The sequence below is a fragment of the Argopecten irradians genome, chromosome 2, assembly GCF_041381155.1.
Source record: "Argopecten irradians isolate NY chromosome 2, Ai_NY, whole genome shotgun sequence".
Classification (NCBI taxonomy): domain Eukaryota; kingdom Metazoa; phylum Mollusca; class Bivalvia; order Pectinida; family Pectinidae; genus Argopecten; species Argopecten irradians.
The window spans coordinates 13,666,237-13,685,070 of NC_091135.1; the positions used below are offsets into that span (position 1 = coordinate 13,666,237).

Genomic DNA, 18,834 nt, shown 5'->3' on the forward strand with positions numbered 1-18,834 from the left:
TATGTTCCCTCATAGTTACATGTAATATTCTTTACTAATTTTTTAAAACTGTACAGGGCGCATTTGACCCCAACCTCAAAATGACCTGAGTTAGTGACACATAAACTCCAGAGTTACTACATATATCTAAAAGGTGAACTATTATGCATTTTAGATTTGATAGTTCCACTTAAAGAAAAGAAAGCAACAATATAGTATTTGGGTATTTAATAACTTTATTTTTGTTCATTTTGGATTTAATATGTTGCAATAGATTGGTACATAAATATTTCTGTAACATACATGTAAGAGACGTACAATGAACAATGCCACAGGAATATTGTGATAGTCAACATTATACCGAACTTCCTATACAGCTGCATTGTAGCAGCGTATTTCATTCATCCTAATTTATATCATACACATATGAATTTATTTTAAAAATGCGGCAACATCTACTCTCTCATTCTATTATCTAGAAACACATACATGAAAGACTCTCACTCTGCTAAAACACCTCTCAAATCTTTGATTCTACTCAAAATGGTATACCAGCTAGTGTACAACATTTTCGATGCTGAATAACAAAAATATTATGTATAAGTAGTGATAAAATTACAAAAGAGTGTAATATATATTTTTTCATATTTCAGTAAGCTATTAGTTATTGTTCTTTTTTATTATCAATTCAAAACATGATTTTCAAATTTCTGTGATTAAACTCATTTTTCTAGCATATTCTGAGCAAGAAATATAATATCAGAGACATTGATCTACCAAAGAATTTCTTATTATGTTCCTTCAGCAGCATATCTGGATTTCAAACTTACATACCTGGTATTTAAATGTTTAAGTATTGTATTTAGCAAAATACTATTATCCGTAAGATAATTGTGTTTACACATATTGAACTTTTTAGATTGTTTTACTAAAAAAATAAATTTTAATATCAAACTTAAAATGTCTGCAGGAAATATTATGAAAAACATCAGTGTATCTAAGCACACCTTTCACTCCATTTCCACACACATTCTATACTTGTTATTTGGTCCCAGACAGTACTTAAGGATCTTTACAAATTGCTCCTTGCATTATCCTCTATTGTGATGAACTGATTTTTTCTAGACATTTGGTAGCATCTTTTAACTTTCCAACAAAATCCTGAAAATATAAGAAATAATGATTTAATAGTGAAAACCCAAAAACTGGCCCCTCCCCTCCATTAACAATAAAAAAGACATTTCCAATAAGGGCTGTAGATCTATGAAATGCGGAAGCATCTGAATTGATAGTACAAATCTCAGCTGGACAGGTTAAAATGGTTTTATATTTATAGCTTAACATCTTGATTGTTAAAAAAAAAAGTATTTCTCATTTGCTGAAACACCTGAAGACGACTGATCTACTTTAAGGTGACATTACGACAAAGCGTTCTCACCTGTAGCTGTTCCTGTGTACACGAGAATTGTACATCCTGGATACCTGGCTTCCCTGGTACCTGTAATTAGTCCGCCGGTAAATTATTGTCAATATCAGAATAAGATATGTGACCCTTATTATCCTTGTAGATGTACATTATAATTACTAGCCGCAACCACTGGGACTCAACATTTCCTATTACTCAGAACAAAACAACTGACCCGAGCCTTGGATCACTTTTATAATAATGACATGACATAATAATTTTGTGAAATTTGTCTGAGGGTCAGGTCAATGAATACTGTTTTATTCTTGGGCATACACTGTGTCAGGTCCATGTTACTGCAATATACTGTAAGGCTAGAGAAATGTTCATTTTAGCTTTATTAATAAGCGTTATAGGAGTAGATGTCGTGGGTTTGATCCACAATGAAGGCAGTTATTCCAATTAATACTGATACTGAGCTCTCTTAAAAAATTCTTAGCAAATTTTTTCTCAGTGATAAGTAATTAGTATACAACCATAGAGTTTCAACTGTAGGGGTATAAAACTGATATATCCAGACTGTCTAATCAATGTACTAAACACATACTGCGTGTCTATTTTCTCTTACCTCTGTCTTTAATGATATCAGGTAGACAGCCTCATTTACTTTTTCTAAGTGGTTGTTCTAGAACAGGAAACAATATTAATGAAAAATTATTCATTGAACATACCTAATAAGTGTACAGTGTAATTTTGTTTCACTGATTGATTGATGGGGCTTAATTAACATCATAACAGAGCCTAGGACACAATTTTATTTCTTTAACAAAACAATATCAAATGATTTTGTTAGTTTTTTTTCTTCTTTCCTTTTTTAATAATTGTACACTGACCTTTATGTAATAGTCTAATCTCCAATCCACATCCACAATGTGTGGGGGAGTTACTCCGACGCTGTAACAAAATATCACAGATATTGTACAATGTGTGGGGGAGTTACTCCGACGCTGTAACAAAATATCACAGATATTGTACAATGTGTGGGGGAGTTACTCCGACGCTGTAACAAAATATCACAGATATTGTACAATGTGTGGGGGAGTTACTCCGACGCTGTAACAAAATATCACAGATATTGTACAATGTGTGGGGGAGTTACTCCGACGCTGTAACAAAATATCACAGATATTGTACAATGTGTGGGGGAGTTACTCCGACCCTGTAACAAAATATCACAGATATTGTACAATGTGTGGGGGAGTTACTCAGACGCTGTAACAAAATATCACAGATATTGTACAATGTGTGGGGGAGTTACTCCGACGCTGTAACAAAATATCACAGATATTGTACAATGTGTGGGGGAGTTACTCCGACGCTGTAACAAAATATCACAGATATTGTACAATGTGTGGGGGAGTTACTCCGACGCTGTAACAAAATATCACAGATATTGTACAATGTGTGGGGGAGTTACTCCGACGCTGTAACAAAATATCACAGATATTGTACAATGTGTGGGGGAGTTACTCCGACGCTGTAACAAAATATCACAGATATTGTACAATGTGTGGGGGAGTTACTCCGACGCTGTAACAAAATATCACAGATATTGTACAATGTGTGGGGGAGTTACTCCGACGCTGTAACAAAATATCACAGATATTGTACAATGTGTGGAGGAGTTACTCCGACGCTGTAACAAAATATCACAGATATTGTACAATGTGTGGGGGAGTTACTCCGACGCTGTACAAAATATCACAGATATTGTACAATGTGTGGGGGAGTTACTCAGACGCTGTAACAAAATATCACAGATATTGTACAATGTGTGGGGGAGTTACTCCAACGCTGTAACAAAATATCACAGATATTGTACAATGTGTGGGGGAGTTACTCCGACGCTGTAACAAAATATCACAGATATTGTACAATGTGTGGGGGAGTTACTCCGACGCTGTAACAAAATATCACAGATATTGTACAATGTGTGGGGGAGTTACTCCGACGCTGTAACAAAATATCACAGATATTGTACAATGTGTGGGGGAGTTACTCCGACGCTGTAACAAAATATCACAGATATTGTACAATGTGTGGGGGAGTTACTCCGACGCTGTAACAAAATATCACAGATATTGTACAATGTGTGGAGGAGTTACTCTGACGCTGTAACAAAATATCACAGATATTGTACAATGTGTGGGGGAGTTACTCCGACGCTGTAATGAAATATCACAAAAACTGTACAAAGTGTAATGGGGAGTAACTCTGATACCACTACACAATTATCTGGGTGCTAGGAGATAGAAATCTGAGGTCAAAGTATATTGATCTAGACATGCACATGATAGCCGAGTGATTACAATGTCCCAACATATTACCACAAGCCCTCCAGTCCACCTCTGGCCAGCAAGTTTGAAACCTATGTGGGGCAGTTGCCAGATACTAACTACTGGTTGGTGTTTTTTCTCTTGGTACTCCAGTTCTCCTTCACCATCTAAACTAACCATGTCCTTAAACGATCCTGACTCTTGATATGACAATAATTTAATCAAATCAAAATTAGGACCACCAAGGTACAGCCAAGCCTTGATAAACACTTTGAGTTAATCGAGTATTGGAGTTACGTTTACATAAAATATACAGTTACAATTGTTAGTCCACGCCAACAAAGTGCTTCTTATCAAATTAAATAAATTAATCAAGTTGTATATCTGTTTAGTTACAAGTTCAATTGTATTTGATATTAAAATCCACTTTCACTGTGTTTTAAGTTTAGGCCTTCAAAAACGGCCATGCAGTCGGCAAGAAAACAAGTCTATGGTTGGTAGTTTTCCTTAGGTGAGCTAGCTGGCTTCACTATCATCAAAACCTTAACCTGACATCTCTTTCATATATAGATCACAAATATTATTGGGTAATAATTTTAGGAATAAAATACAAACAAATTGATCAAATTGTGGAAGTATTTACACAACAAGGGGAGATAACTCAATATTTCATTGGAACTCTATGAATCTCATTAAAATCACCCGTTCATGGCTTCGTCTCCTATAGTAAACAATTATTATGCCAAAACATCAAAGGTAATGAAAAAGTCATAAACTGATGATTTTAATGAGATTGAAACATTACCTTCTGTACAGACTTATCTGTGTACTTATCTAACACATTGTTTATTACTGTTACTTACTTTCCGAGTAAGATCTGCAAGATCTGTTTTCTTTCCTACAACAGGAAAATAACACTTGATATCTGTGTGATATTAACAACAATAAACAACTTAACACTTTATTATAGGTTAAGTATACATGTACATGTATTATAAATGTTTGACAATTAAAGTGTAAATTTCGGTAGGGAAAAAGCAGCAGATTGTCTCATTGATGTGCTATACAAAACATCATAATGTGTGATGTAGTTGAAATACAAGTTTCACAGACAAATGTAACTATTATTTATAGAAGTTAACTCAGAGCATAACTATCAGACAAAAATACATTCAATTGATCTTTAATTTTTGGCTAATGTAAAAGTGCTTTACTTTAAAAGCAATTATGTACTGCACATTGGATTTAGGAGAAACAAGTTTTCAATTTTTTTTTTCAATGGCTGTAATGATGACTAAGAAAAGAAAATGTCTAAACTAAAAGAACAAGTTATGATTTAAAGTTGAGACCTATATACAGGTATTATGATTAAAATCATCTGTTCATGGTGTCATTTACAGTATTACTTAGTAATGGAGGTAAGGACAAGTCATGAACAGATGAATTTGATCAGAGTGAATTAGGATGAATTTACCTGATAACTGGCTATAAAGGCCTTTGTTCTGTCAGCAGTAAACTTACAGTCCTCTAACACAGCCCTGAAACAATGAGGTCAAAACAATAACGTTTCTTTATGAAAGATGATGCTTTCAATTTCAGATAAATCTGAATTGCATTTAACTCAAATACAACAATCTGCACAAATCTAGAGTAATTTACAAATACAACATGTAGATTATTATAAATATACAAACGTACAAGCATTACAATTTATATATTTTGATAATTGGCCCTATTAATAATATTGGGTAAAAGTTTATATGTTTTTAAAATGTTCCCATGAACATGGAACACATTCAGCTTGATATAAACAAGTATTAAATATGCTTATACATGTCTATAAAGACCTAATTCTATAGGATAGTGGGAATACTTACTCCAGTGAGGCAGCCTCTGTATCATGTTTAGTGGCCTCAATAATACAAGACACTAGGCCCGCATATGCCTCTTTTAAGATTGCCTGGTCAACACCACTGAATGCTGCTTCTCCTACATTCAAAGATTAAAAGGAATACATTATAATTAGTGTGTCTATTGGAAGCTGCAGCTTACCTGTAGCAGTCTTCCTTGGATTAAATGAAAATGATTTAGCAATCTGATATAAAAAAAGGATTATTTTCATTTTCTCTTAATCTCTTTAAATAAAGTTTATAGAGGATGTTGTATGAGTGGCTATGTAGAGTGGAACTCGGTTAAAACAAACTTAAAGGCACTGCAAGAAAACTTCAAGTTATCCAAGTGTTCAAATTAAGCCATCAAATTAAGCCAGCTCTCAAGTAAACACTGGTAATCTCCTTAGGTACTTTATAGTATATAATAGGTCGGTGTTGTAAAGTGATATAGGCAAGTAATATGTCAATTCAAAATCATCGACGAAGGATGCAATATTATAAATATAAAACCATATACATAATTTTTTATTATATATACAAAATATTGATTTATTTATTCACACACGATGTAACAGAATGATATAAATAGCAGACATCATATATAATCTATATTTAACCGAGGCATGTGTGTTCACATAAAGTTGAATAAAATGTAACTTAATCTTTACATGTCGTCTCAAACAATTGTGTTTTATCATGATCACTGGTGGTTTGTGAACAGCGTAAGGTCTATTTTGCTGAGTAAAAAGTTCAAAGCACTAAATCAATATTGTTTACAGCCAAAGATACAATTAGTTCGACTCGAGTGATCACACAAATGACAACCGTCTGAGAGCACCTGTGGACCATGTCGCTGTGTCAGTCGGAATAATGTTTATGTTAGTAGAGTGCACATGTACATCTACTGCAGTTTTACATTGCTGATCACTGATGATTGTTGCTACAATATAACTCAGGATAATTGCTAAATATTTAACAGAAGTATGAAGAAAGAAATCAGCATTTTTGGCAATCTATTAGTCCAAGAAATGTCACTTGGAGTTATATTAACCAAAATAATATTAACATTATATCTATTATTTTTGTCATATGCATTTGGACCAAAAATTTACATTCATATTATTTGAGTTTTCAAGATTCAAATATTCTGGTTTTTTTTTAAAATAAAGATAAAGGGGGAATTCATTTAGGACCATGCAGCGAAGTATTTCATATAAAGCTAATTTGTCAAATTATCTGAGTTTGTATCAAACAAGTTCAACTTTCATATCCACAAGTGTAAGATTCTATTTATCACATTTAGTATTCATAAGATCGCAGCTCTCTACGCGGCCGAAGGTTGCATAGACCGAAGCTCTACTAACCATAACACGTGTGTAAGCATATAGATTCCAATACATTCCAGTGAAAAAGTCTTGCGCCTCCATGCTTGGACACTTGAAATTGTGTACCCCGTGAAAAAGTCTTTGCCTCCATGCAGGCACCCATCCATCCCCTTGCGCCTCCATGCAGGCATATCGCCATGTTTTAATTCTCGTTTATCAGCAGGAAGAGATTTGTATTTTTCCTATATTAATCCACTTGATACTGATCACATTTCCAATCATCAATATGTTTACCTTTATCAAAAAAAGCTTCCCCCCCTGAAGTTTAACTGCAGGTTACTAATAATTTTAGATGTGTACTTTTTCCTGTATTAATCATTTTAGACTGATGTCATTTTGCGCCTAGTAATAGTCATTAATAATGTCTACTTAATTAGGTATATTCTTCAATGTCTAATAAATAATGTTTCTAAACCACCTCCATTTGACCCGCATCAGACTTTTCTCTACAATACAAAACTTGTTATCAGTTTGATACACTTTGAAATTACTGTAAGTAGTCTTTTAGATAACTTACACAAAGACAAGAAACGACACAACTTAAAGGTACTGGTCAAAATGATATAATGGCTGTGTGTTGTCAAGAGCACTGTCCAGCATTATTGTCACGGAAGCAAAGTTGTTTTGAATGTAATTTAGAGATGCGAATGTGAAACTGTACAAAATGCTAAAGATGACGGCACATTCTACTCCCTACGTAATGTTATTTTTCTTTTTTTAGCATTAAGCATGCTTAGTGCAATTGGAGAGAACCATAGTAACTATACAAAACTCTTTTCTACAAATAAGAACTCATAAATCATTAATAAGTTTTAATTAGTGAATAATATTGGATAAAATGAAAGATATAATACACGAATAAATACTCTAAAAATAAGGTCCCGTTTCTTACGGTCTCGACTTGTCTTCAAAAAAAAATTTTTCACAAAAAAAGACATGTGACAACTGCATATAAGATAGAATACTCATGTCCTCCTTAAGAATCAAGTCCATTCAGGTCTTTAGACTAAAAATCGATGATACAAAACGGACATTCTGTAAGTATTTTATATTACACAAAGACAAGAAACACAATAAAAGGTTGTTGGTTTATAATCTCCTTCTGAGAAGACTGGGTGCTTACAATCTTTTTTTGCTAAGTTTTCTACATTGGCGAGTAAAACCCCAAGTCAAAAAAAAGTTGAACTAATCCAACTGAATAATTCTTTCTGACTTGTATGTGACAACTGGCGCTAGGACACAAATGTTTAGGAAGATAGCATTTAGTAAAAATCGATGATCGGACTTCAAGTTTTAAACATTTTTAATCTCCTTCTGAGATTACAATCCTATTTAACACGGCGATAATGAGAGCGCAGCAACCTGAGAGTTGAAACATTTCTTAAAATCAAGCAAAATAGCCGGCTTACATTACATAGAACCATGCATGCCAGAGATTCACGTGACTTACTGCACTAGGTAGTCCGCTAAAACTGCGGCCTGCGATTATGGTTCTTTTTAATGTAACGCGAATATCAGGCATGCATGGTCACGGCTCGTCTTACAAAAATACCATTGGTCAGTTTTAGCGGACTATTACTGCACATAATTATCAATGGTATTTTTGTAAGAGCCGAGAGCGGCTGTCGACAGTCATTATTACCTGATATTCGATTTCTTTGTTCCGAATCCACAATACCGTTAAATGCAGCATCCAGTAATTTCTGGTAACATTTATCGGGAACATGTGCAGAGTCACCGACAACGGATAAACTGTCGATTACAGCTGGTGACAGCTCCATATTATTCTGAAACAGGTGATCACTCCCCCATACACACTTTTTGGATTTCACAATTGAAGAGTTCCTAAACAGGGAGCACACAGTACGTAAATGTAAACATCACTGTAATATGTTATTTCCCCCCTTCAGAAAAAAAAGTGTTTTTTTTTTTTTTGACATATGGCAATATTAAGTTTGATTATATTTGAAAAGTTAATAAATATATAATTTATTACTAGATATCTACTGTAAGACAAGTAAAAAAAAAAAAAAAATTGGTTGAAATACTAACTGCTCCCTTTTCTAAGTAAACCGAAAGTAAAAGTAAGAAGTTGGGAATTTATCAGTTGAGGGAGTTCCCAAACTATTTTGATCTTTGAAGCATCAACGATCGCAGCGATGAACGCCCAATTAATTTATCAGAGGCAAATTGATGTAAGCAAATTACTAGAGAAGTATACGCCATATTTACGAAAGAAAATCGATCCATTAAATATAATTCATAATTTATCGGAGTTGTCAGTCAGTGACAGACAGCAGGTAGAATGCCAAACAAATCAGCGTGGTGGAATTGCAGGAATGGACAAATTATTGGATTGCATTAGTAAACGTTCTAGAAGATGTTTCTTTGATTTCTTAGTAATTTTAGAAAATGAAAAATATGCAGAACAATCGCAATATGTGATAAAGAGTGCAAATCTGTCTTCATCACAAGAATTACTCGAAGCAAGAAAGCGACACCACCAGCTTAATGAAGCGCATCATATGCCAGGAAATGGACAACATGAATATCATTTACCTGGTGCAGTACATCAATCTGTGCTTCATATGCCCACTTATGAACATTCACCACATACGCATACATATACATGGCCACAACCTTACCAACCAACGATTCCTATACAAACAGGTCCACAGTTCCTTCCAGGACAACCATGTGTAATCCCAGGAATTCCAGGACATGGATATCATCCTAATCCTGATCCGGGAAAAGGAGAAATTAATTTCAGGGGGGGTAATTCCACAAACAAAACCAAGTATGCACTTGATATAGATGTTACTCCATTAAACCCACCAGATACACAGGTTAATGAAGAGTACATTGAATCTAATGGCATGGCTGCACAAAAGGAATATTCATTAATTGGACAAGGCATAGCAGAAGTTCTCAGAGGAAACTCAATACTTCCGGAAGTAGAGTCCAGAAGACAGCTGCCTCAACATATTGATCATCAACAGAGACTTGGAATAGGTGAAATGGGCCAGAACAACTTAAGACAAAATTTCAGGTCAGCAGTGCAAGATCAATCTCAGCCTCTGAATCAGCAAGTGCCCACAAATATCGAAGGTAATGTATATAACAAAAACAATATTAATTTATATATACACATACATTTGTATATGTTCATGTATCCACTAACTGGAATGCATGGCTGGCATTAGCATTTATAACTTCTATTTACCATTATAGCTAAAATTGTTAAGAAAGAGCAATAAAGATATCAAGATATATAGTATATACCTAAAGATGAAGAAAAGAAATAAAAGGATATATAATCAATTAGGATATATAAAGAAAAGTTAAAGATTGAAAACACACAATTGATATTTATTGGTGACCAACCAATATGAATTACTACTAATCATGCTAAATTCTTGTGATCAATTGATTGGGAAGATTTGTGTCTGCATGCATTTTATCATAAATCGAAACAAATAAAAAAAACTCTTCTGTAGGTGATAAAGCTATAGAGGACCTACCGGATGAAGTTTTCAGTAAGCTAACAGCAGTGTTGTCTCGTGGAAGGGAAGAACCTTTATGGAGGAGAGTTGGACAAAAAGCTGGGCTAATAAGAAAAGAAATAAGATCAATTGGTGAGAATATATGTGCAAGTTTATCAGTCAATTATAATAAAATAATTATGTGACTAATGTTGAAGTGTTAATCTGTATTAATTTGTTAATTGTTTTTCAAGTTTTAAAAAATGAAAATGTATTAATGCCTGCTTCTCAGCCCAAACCATCCAGATTCAGAATTTCCTGGAATGCTGCATTCCTCGCTTTGTCATTAATCAAATCTGTTCCTAAAGCATTTCTGTCCAGCTGATCGTGAATTTTCCGATTTATTGGCGTCCAAGATTACTATGGGTCCATTTAGAAACCAATATAATGTTTAAAATTATTTCTTGACTTCAGAAAACAAAACAAACTGTGCAGAAGCATTATTGGATATGCTTAATGACGAAAAAAAGATGACTGTAAAACAGTTATGTGATATTCTACAAGAACTTGGATGCAATGAAGCTTTACACATACTTGAAGGTATGATATAAGATTTGAAAATTAAATAAATACTCAGATAAAAATGGTTATAAAAAAGCCTATTTAGTTTTGCACTTAAAATCAGATAGATATATAGGTGTTTTACTCAATATTTGTACTGCTTTTTCTTTTAATTGCAATGTGATCCTATCAAGTTCTTTATATGTTTTCATTGAGTATGTTTATTTTTATTATCATAGGAAGAACAGAGTTACAGCCGAACATTGAGGCGTATGATAATGATAATGTTGAAATGGATTCTTTAAACCAACTAGGAGGGGAATCGCCCCAGTATGAAGACAAAACCTCACTTGATATCAATACTAAGAGCCTAGAAAAGGAAAATCAAGAAAAAGTTATTGAGAATGTATCTGCTCCAGTGTGTCGAGAGGCCCAAGAACATGAACAGTTAAAATGTGAAGCTAATTTAGAGACATTCTCAACAATGTCTGGATATAGCTCGAAGTCCATAAAGAATGACAAGTATAATTCCATGGCGGATATGAGCAGTGCTGAAATGGAACCAAGTAATGAAATACTAGAAGCAGTATCAGATAAAGAAAAGAAAGGTTCTGAAATGGATGTAGAGTGTCTTTCTAGAGATATTTCAGCAAATTTAAGAGAAGGAAACGTTGAAACAACGATGACCTCCACTGCTCTTTCAGACGCTTCAAACAAAATTCAAAACTTAAATTTGACTGACTCAATGGGGGAGCAACCTGATACAAATGTAGGACAAGCGCAAGGTGATGCCAGCTTTTCTCGTAGCGAAAAGCCATTGAATCATGAAATAGTACAGTTACAACAGGAAATTAGGACACAGCACAACAGCAGCCTTGATCTCCAGCAGAGAGTTCAAACCCAACATGGTGAAGTATCTGGAATACAAGTGCAAGAAGATGCTAACTATTCCAGAAGTGAAAAGCCTTTGAATCAGGAATTGCTGCAATTCCAACAGGAAATTCAAACACAGCCAAATCTATCAAGTTTCCGTAACCTTCAGCAAAGTGTACCCACTTATGGAAGTGACAGTGTATGCACTTTATCTGCTTCGCAACAACAGAGGAATATAAGTAGTGCCGCTGCCAGCGGTTCTGAGGAGGATAAGAAAAGTGATGTCAAAAGCTCAGACATAAGCTTGAAAGGGACTGTTGATGGAAAATCAACTTTATCTGAAAACAAAACTAAAGAAAACATTATGTCAGAAAAGAATCAACAAATTCCAGATCTTGCTCCACAAGAACTTTCTGCCGCTGGTGGACGATTTTCTGATGGAATAAGTGGTGATGTCACTGCGACTGCTGTCCAAGCAGAAGATGATGAATTATTCAAACAAAGTGAACTTCCTCCAAATATTGATCATCAGAAATTTCAAAGGGAAATTGAGACACAGAGAAGTGCAGATGAGGAGAGTATTAATCAGTCACATCAGATTGTTGTTTCAGGAGCCCGTCCAGGAGAGGGCGGGAATTCTGTACCCCACCAGAACAGTTACCGAGACATTCAGAATTCTGTCCCAGTATACAGATCTGACGATCAAGACCATCCTGACGCGAGTGTACCAAGAAATGTGGATAGTCTGGTGATGGATGAAGATGAAACATTTCTGAAAGAAACACACAGGCAGTTACTACATAAATGACATGAGAAGATTCTGTTCTTTAATCAGCTTAAAATTATGCCTGTCTTTTATATTTAGTATACCTTCCCTAACTGCCACACATACACTGGTATAATGCGGAAAATATATAGTATTGTTCATAAATGTACTGGTGTCAAAAGTGTTGCACAGCTGTGTCACATGTGTTAGGTTTGCCATATCATACATAAAACAAAGTTTTAAAGGAATCTACTTAATACAGATTTATTTCAGTTATACATATAGAGGACATGGATGTGATGCAGTGATGTAAACTGCAGATATGTCTGGTTAGGTGTTATGGTGCTGTAGATTGTGAGTCTGAGGCCCGGTGAAGGCACGTGTCATATAATTGTTATCCTTCGTCTCTTGTGTTTCTGGGATAATTTGTGATTACTAAATCCCAATGTATTACAATGTGACTAAATTGTGACGTTGATCTGAAGGTTTAGATTTGAAATTCCTGTCAATGATGTACTTGGTTGATAGAAACATATAAATGTTATCATGATTTACAATCTTACATTGCTTTCATTGACTTGAGCTTGATATAAGCGGTCCCATCCATGTACCCTGTTATCAGTTTGATATGGTAAATATTATCTATAACATGAAACATGTACAGTTAAACCTGTCTTGGAGACCATCTCTATATAAAGACTGACAATTTATAGATAAGATCATATTATTTTAGGGTCCCAAATGATCCTTTTAATATAACACAATTTGACCCCACTTTGTGATAAAGACATCCATTTCCCTTGAGTGGTCTTTATAGACAGGTTTGATTCCCCCTTGGGTGGTCTTTGTAGACAGGTTTGACTGTCCCTTGGGTGGTCTTTGTAGACAGGTTTGATTGTCCCTTGTGTGGTCTTTATAGACAGGTTTTGATTCCCCCTTGTGTGGTCTTTATAGACAGGTTTGACTGTCCCTTGGGTGGTCTTTATAGACAGGTTTGACTGTCCCTTGGGTGGTCTTTATAGACAGGTTTGACTGTCCCTTGGGTGGTCTTTATAGACAGGTTTGACTGTCCCTTGGGTGGTCTTTATAGACAGGTTTGACTGTCCCTTGGGTGGTCTTTATAGACAGGTTTGACTGTCCCTTGGGTGGTCTTTATAGACAGGTTTGACTGTCCATTGGGTGGTCTTTATAGACAGGTTTGACTGTACTTGAAATACAAACTTGAAATATCTTTACCTGGGATAATGCAATCACATATGCATGTTCACATTTTGAATTTTTATCTTGTTCTTGGTAATGGTATCAAAAACATTTTTCTATCAGAACTTTCATGTTTGTTACTCCAGCTTTAATGTTTAATTTGTATTCAGAAAATCAATACACCACATACATAGCTGTATATATCCATTCTGTCTTTGTTAATTAAATAGCTGCCTTGCTTATGGGTAGGTATCAGTTGTGATGTCATTGTTTTGTTAGCAAAATTCACGTCATTTTCTCTGAAATGTATGATGTTATGGTCGCAAACACATGACATCACAATCAATACCTACTCTCAAGGGCAGGTAACTCTATAATTTGCAAAGACATAAGATACACTGGCAGGTACATATCAATTTTATTTGTAGTCTATATTAGTACTATACATGTAATATACGCTAAATATTTTAAGAAATGTAAATGTTAAACTAGTTGCTTTTCAAACAAATTGCTTTCGCAATTAATTTTCCTGTGATATCAGAAACAGAAATTGAATCAATTTTTAATAGATAAATAGTTAAATAGATAAATAAATAAATATTACATTCATCATTTATATATTAGAATAGTCTTCTTTAAAGGCTCACTACCTTTCCAAAACAGCTTTTAGTTTCTAAAATGGGAAAGTAAAACGAGATCGATATTTTTGTATAGTCGCTAAAGTTATTAACTTACCGTTAATACTACACATGTCATCACATTCTAAACAATTTGATTAAAATAAATAAAATGTTAATTTTCATAACGCGGGTGGTCTTATGTTTCCCGCCGTTGTCCTAAATACTGCGCAGTAGTTGACTATCACTGGGCCAGACGGCAAAACAGTGAAATAACTCTCCACTGTTATCAAACATTACACAGGAAATCTTGCATATGTTTGGTGTTGTGACCTCATCTTAGGCTTTTGGTATATATTTTCTGATGTTATTAATGTTTTTAAGAAACCTTTATGTTTTCCTCCGGAAAGGTAGTGGGCCTTTAAAAAAGACGATATATAGAGAGTTTTAGATATAAAATCATGTTTCATTTTTCATGACCTACTGTGCTGTACATGCATGTATTCATTTCACAGATTTATACATTATGTATATAAAATGCTGATGACATGGAATCAAACTGGACGCTAGGTCAATTAAATCATTATTGTGATACATAGATTTTTTCCATAGTATTAAACATTCTTAACAAATCTCATATTATTGTTAACCAGCTTACTTTCATGTGCAATTTAAATTTGCGAATTTTACGATCCAATGAAACATTGTTATCATTTATATTGATAAGAATGACTCCATTCAATCTTAAAATCTGTGAATGTTAATCTTCACAAACTTATTTTGAAATAGTAAACATGAAATTTATTGGCAGCAAAAGAAAGTTGGTTTGCGGTATATAAAAGAAGATGATAAGCTATAAAATTGCATGTATTTAATGTTTTTCTCATCCCATGTGTGATCAGATGAGGCAGAACATTTATATGATATATAACGTCTATCGAATACTTACCTTTGAATTGCACAAGCAATGTTAGAGGATTTACTCTTTCACCCCTGAAATTTGAAAATGGACTAGTCCGGCTTTTCATCTAAAACAATCTAAAGGCGACTTCAGGGTAGAATGAGTAAGTTAATCAGCATGGTACGTACATTATTAACACATTACAAATGGATAGTTTCGTGTGTATACTACCTTCACTTAGTCTATATTTTGAGATATTGTGGTTTTATAGTAATTCTGGAAATCAGTGATTTAAATTGATATACATTACTGTAGTGCTCATATTATATGAACTCTTTGACATTAATTATGTGTGTGAATATTAAAGATGCTCCACCCGCTGACAAAGCATAAACGATACTATTCATTTGAACAATAACTGATGTGTGTATATGTATGTGTTAATTAAAATACATATAAAATCATCTATTTTGCTATTGATGCATGGACAATCAATACTTCATTCCCTATAGAGCATAGTGCCATCAATTCTTTTTCAAGACACATTTTTTATGTTGAAGTAAAATAAGAAGCTCAAACTTTTTAATGGTGGTAATGGTATAAAGTAGGTAACTTTTGTAACTGAAGAAAAATACTAATTTGTCTGTTCTTTTATGTGATAGAGAAAACATACCATTCGTCAGCGGCTGTAGCATCTTTAAATGATTAATCAATCATATGAAATTTAAATAATTTTAGCCAATAATTGTTTGAAGGTTTATGTAAATATTTTCTTTGGGTATTTTGGCTTCATGGTAAAATCACAGGAACTTGGCACAAATTTCCAACCAAAAGTCAATACATGTATGTAATATTATAGATTCTACTGTAACAATAGATGTAAATGTATCTTTATATACATTTTAATATATTAACCATTGGTTAGAATTGTGCCAAGTCCCAATGGGTTAAATCAAAATTGATAGTCAACTTGACTGTGATATCTGTGCTTTAAATTGACAAAAGAGAATAACTGATTTTATTTAAAATTTTATTTTTGTTTTATTTCTGAATAGTTGATTGTGAGGTGCAAATTTGATATAAATGTACTATTATTTTGTATGTGAGGGCATTAAGCTTTTGATAGGTACAGTACACTGTATGTTGAGTGCTTCTGGAAAGCAACCTGGTGCCTATTAGCGCCATTGGTAGAGCATCTTAGGATCTATCAAGTGTTCATATGACTGTTGGAACCGTCTTAAATTTTTACATCAACATAATCTCCCTACACAAGAGTAAATGTAGGTTATACCGAATTACGGTGCACAAAAGGTGCAGTAAAATGTTAACAGCAGCACATTTACTTACCTGGTGCATGCCATATACATTATATAGTACCTTTTGACTACTGGGTTTTCCCATACTGGTATAGTTTCATTTTCCTGTTCAGGTGCTCTGGGTTGTTTCCAGCTGTATATATATATATATATTTAAAAACAGGTAGTAATGATCGGAATAATGAATCCAGAAGAATCATCGTAGCTAGCGAGCTAAAGTTTTATACAGTTGAACAGCTGTTGGTTTAAAATAAATCTGCCTGTTTTCCTCAAGCTAAGACAACTCAAAGTCTTTAAAATTAGATACATGTCTCTTTCTCTCAAGCTTAGACAACTCAAAGTCTTTAAAATTAGATACATGTCTCTTTCTCTCAAGCTAAGACAACTCAAAGTCTTTAAAATTAGATACATGTCTCTTTCTCTCAAGCTAAGACAACTCAAAGTCTTTAAAATTAGATGAATGTCTCTTTCTCTCAAGCTAAGACAACTCAAAGTCTTTAAAATTAGACACATGTCTCTTTCTCTCAAGCTAAGACAACTCAAAGTCTTTCAAATTAGAAACATGTCTCTTTCTCTCAAGCTAAGACAACTCAAAGTCTTTAAAATTAGATACATGTCTCTTTCTCTCAAGCTAAGACAACTCAAAGTCTTTAAAATTAGACACATGTCTCTTTCTCTCAAACTAAGACAACTCAAAGTCTTTAAAATTAGATACATGTCTCTTTCTCTCAAGCTAAGACAACTCAAAGTCTTTAAAATGAGATACATGTCTCTTTCTCTCAAGCTCAGACAACTCTAAAATTAGATGCATGTCTCTTTCTCTCAAGCTAAGACAACTCAAAGTCTTTAAAATTAGATACATGTCTCTTTCTCTCAAGCTAAGACAACTCAAAGTCTTTAAAATTAGATACATGTCTCTTTATCTCAAGCTAAGACAACTCAAAGTCTTTAAAATGAGATACATGTCTCTCAAGCTCAGACAACTCTAAAATTAGATGAATGTCTCTTTCTCTCAAGCTAAGACAACTCAAAGTCTCTAAAATTAGATGAATGTCTCTTTCTCTCAAGCTAAGACAACTCAAAGTCTTTCAAATTAGATGAATGTCTCTTTCTCTCAAGCTAAGACAACTCAAAGTCTTTAAAATAGATAGAAACATTAAAATGTCTCTTTCTCTCAAGCTAAGACAACTCAAAGTCTTTAAAATTTAGACACATGTCTCTTTCTCTCAAGCTAAGACAACTCAAAGTCTTTCAAATTAGATACATGTCTCTTTCTCTCAAGCTAAGACAACTCAAAGTCTTTAAAATGAGATACATGTCTCTTTCTCTCAAGCTCAGACAACTCTAAAATTAGATGAATGTCTCTTTCTCTCAAGCTAAGACAACTCAAAGTCTTTAAAATTAGATACATGTCTCTTTCTCTCAAGCTAAGACAACTCAAAGTCTTTAAAATTAGATACATGTCTCTTTCTCTCAAGCTAAGACAACTCAAAGTCTTTAAAATTAGATACATGTCTCTTTCTCTCAAGCTAAGACAACTCAAAGTCTTTAAAATTAGATACATGTCTCTTTCTCTCAAGCTAAGACAACTCAAAGTCTTTAAAATTAGATACATGTCTCTTTATCTCAAGCTAAGACAACTCAAAGTCTCTAAAATTAGAAACATGTCTCTTTCTCTCAAGCTAAGACAACTCAAAGTCTCTAAAATTAGATGAATGTCTCTTTCTCTCAAGCTAAGACAACTCAAAGTCTTTCAAATTAGATGAATGTCTCTTTCTCTCAAGCTAAGACAACTCAAAGTCTTTAAAATTAGATACATGTCTCTTTCTCTCAAGCTAAGACAACTCAAAGTCTTTAAAATTAGATGCATGTCTCTTTCTCTCAAACTAAGACAACTCAAAGTCTTTAAAATTAGATACATGTCTCTTTATCTCAAGCTAAGACAACTCAAAGTCTTTAAAATTAGAAACATGTCTCTTTCTCTCAAGCTAAGACAACTCAAAGTCTCTAAAATTAGATGAATGTCTCTTTCTCTCAAGCTAAGACAACTCAAAGTCTTTCAAATTAGATGAATGTCTCTTTCTCTCAAGCTAAGACAACTCAAAGTCTTTAAAATTAGAT

At 33.8% G+C, this 18,834-nt stretch overlaps 2 protein-coding genes across 2 annotated transcripts; one reads left to right on the top strand and one right to left on the bottom strand.

The window, feature by feature from the left end:
* Positions 1-197: 197 nt before the first annotated feature.
* LOC138314527 (COMM domain-containing protein 3-like) lies at positions 198-8,844 on the bottom strand. Its single transcript, XM_069254907.1, has 8 exons — positions 8,640-8,844; positions 5,598-5,709; positions 5,195-5,258; positions 4,584-4,618; positions 2,278-2,338; positions 2,013-2,069; positions 1,418-1,477; positions 198-1,140 (listed from the first exon to the last, which is right to left on the bottom strand). The coding sequence occupies exons 1-8, from the start codon at positions 8,776-8,778 to the stop codon at positions 1,078-1,080; spliced, it is 591 nt and encodes a 196-aa protein (XP_069111008.1). The 5' UTR covers positions 8,779-8,844; the 3' UTR covers positions 198-1,077.
* A 312-nt stretch (positions 8,845-9,156) lies between these two features.
* On the top strand, positions 9,157-17,831 carry LOC138314524 (putative leucine-rich repeat-containing protein DDB_G0290503). Its single transcript, XM_069254902.1, has 4 exons — positions 9,157-10,105; positions 10,495-10,632; positions 10,954-11,079; positions 11,280-17,831. The coding sequence occupies exons 1-4, from the start codon at positions 9,157-9,159 to the stop codon at positions 12,719-12,721; spliced, it is 2,655 nt and encodes an 884-aa protein (XP_069111003.1). The 3' UTR covers positions 12,722-17,831.
* The last annotated feature ends 1,003 nt before the right edge of the window (positions 17,832-18,834 follow it).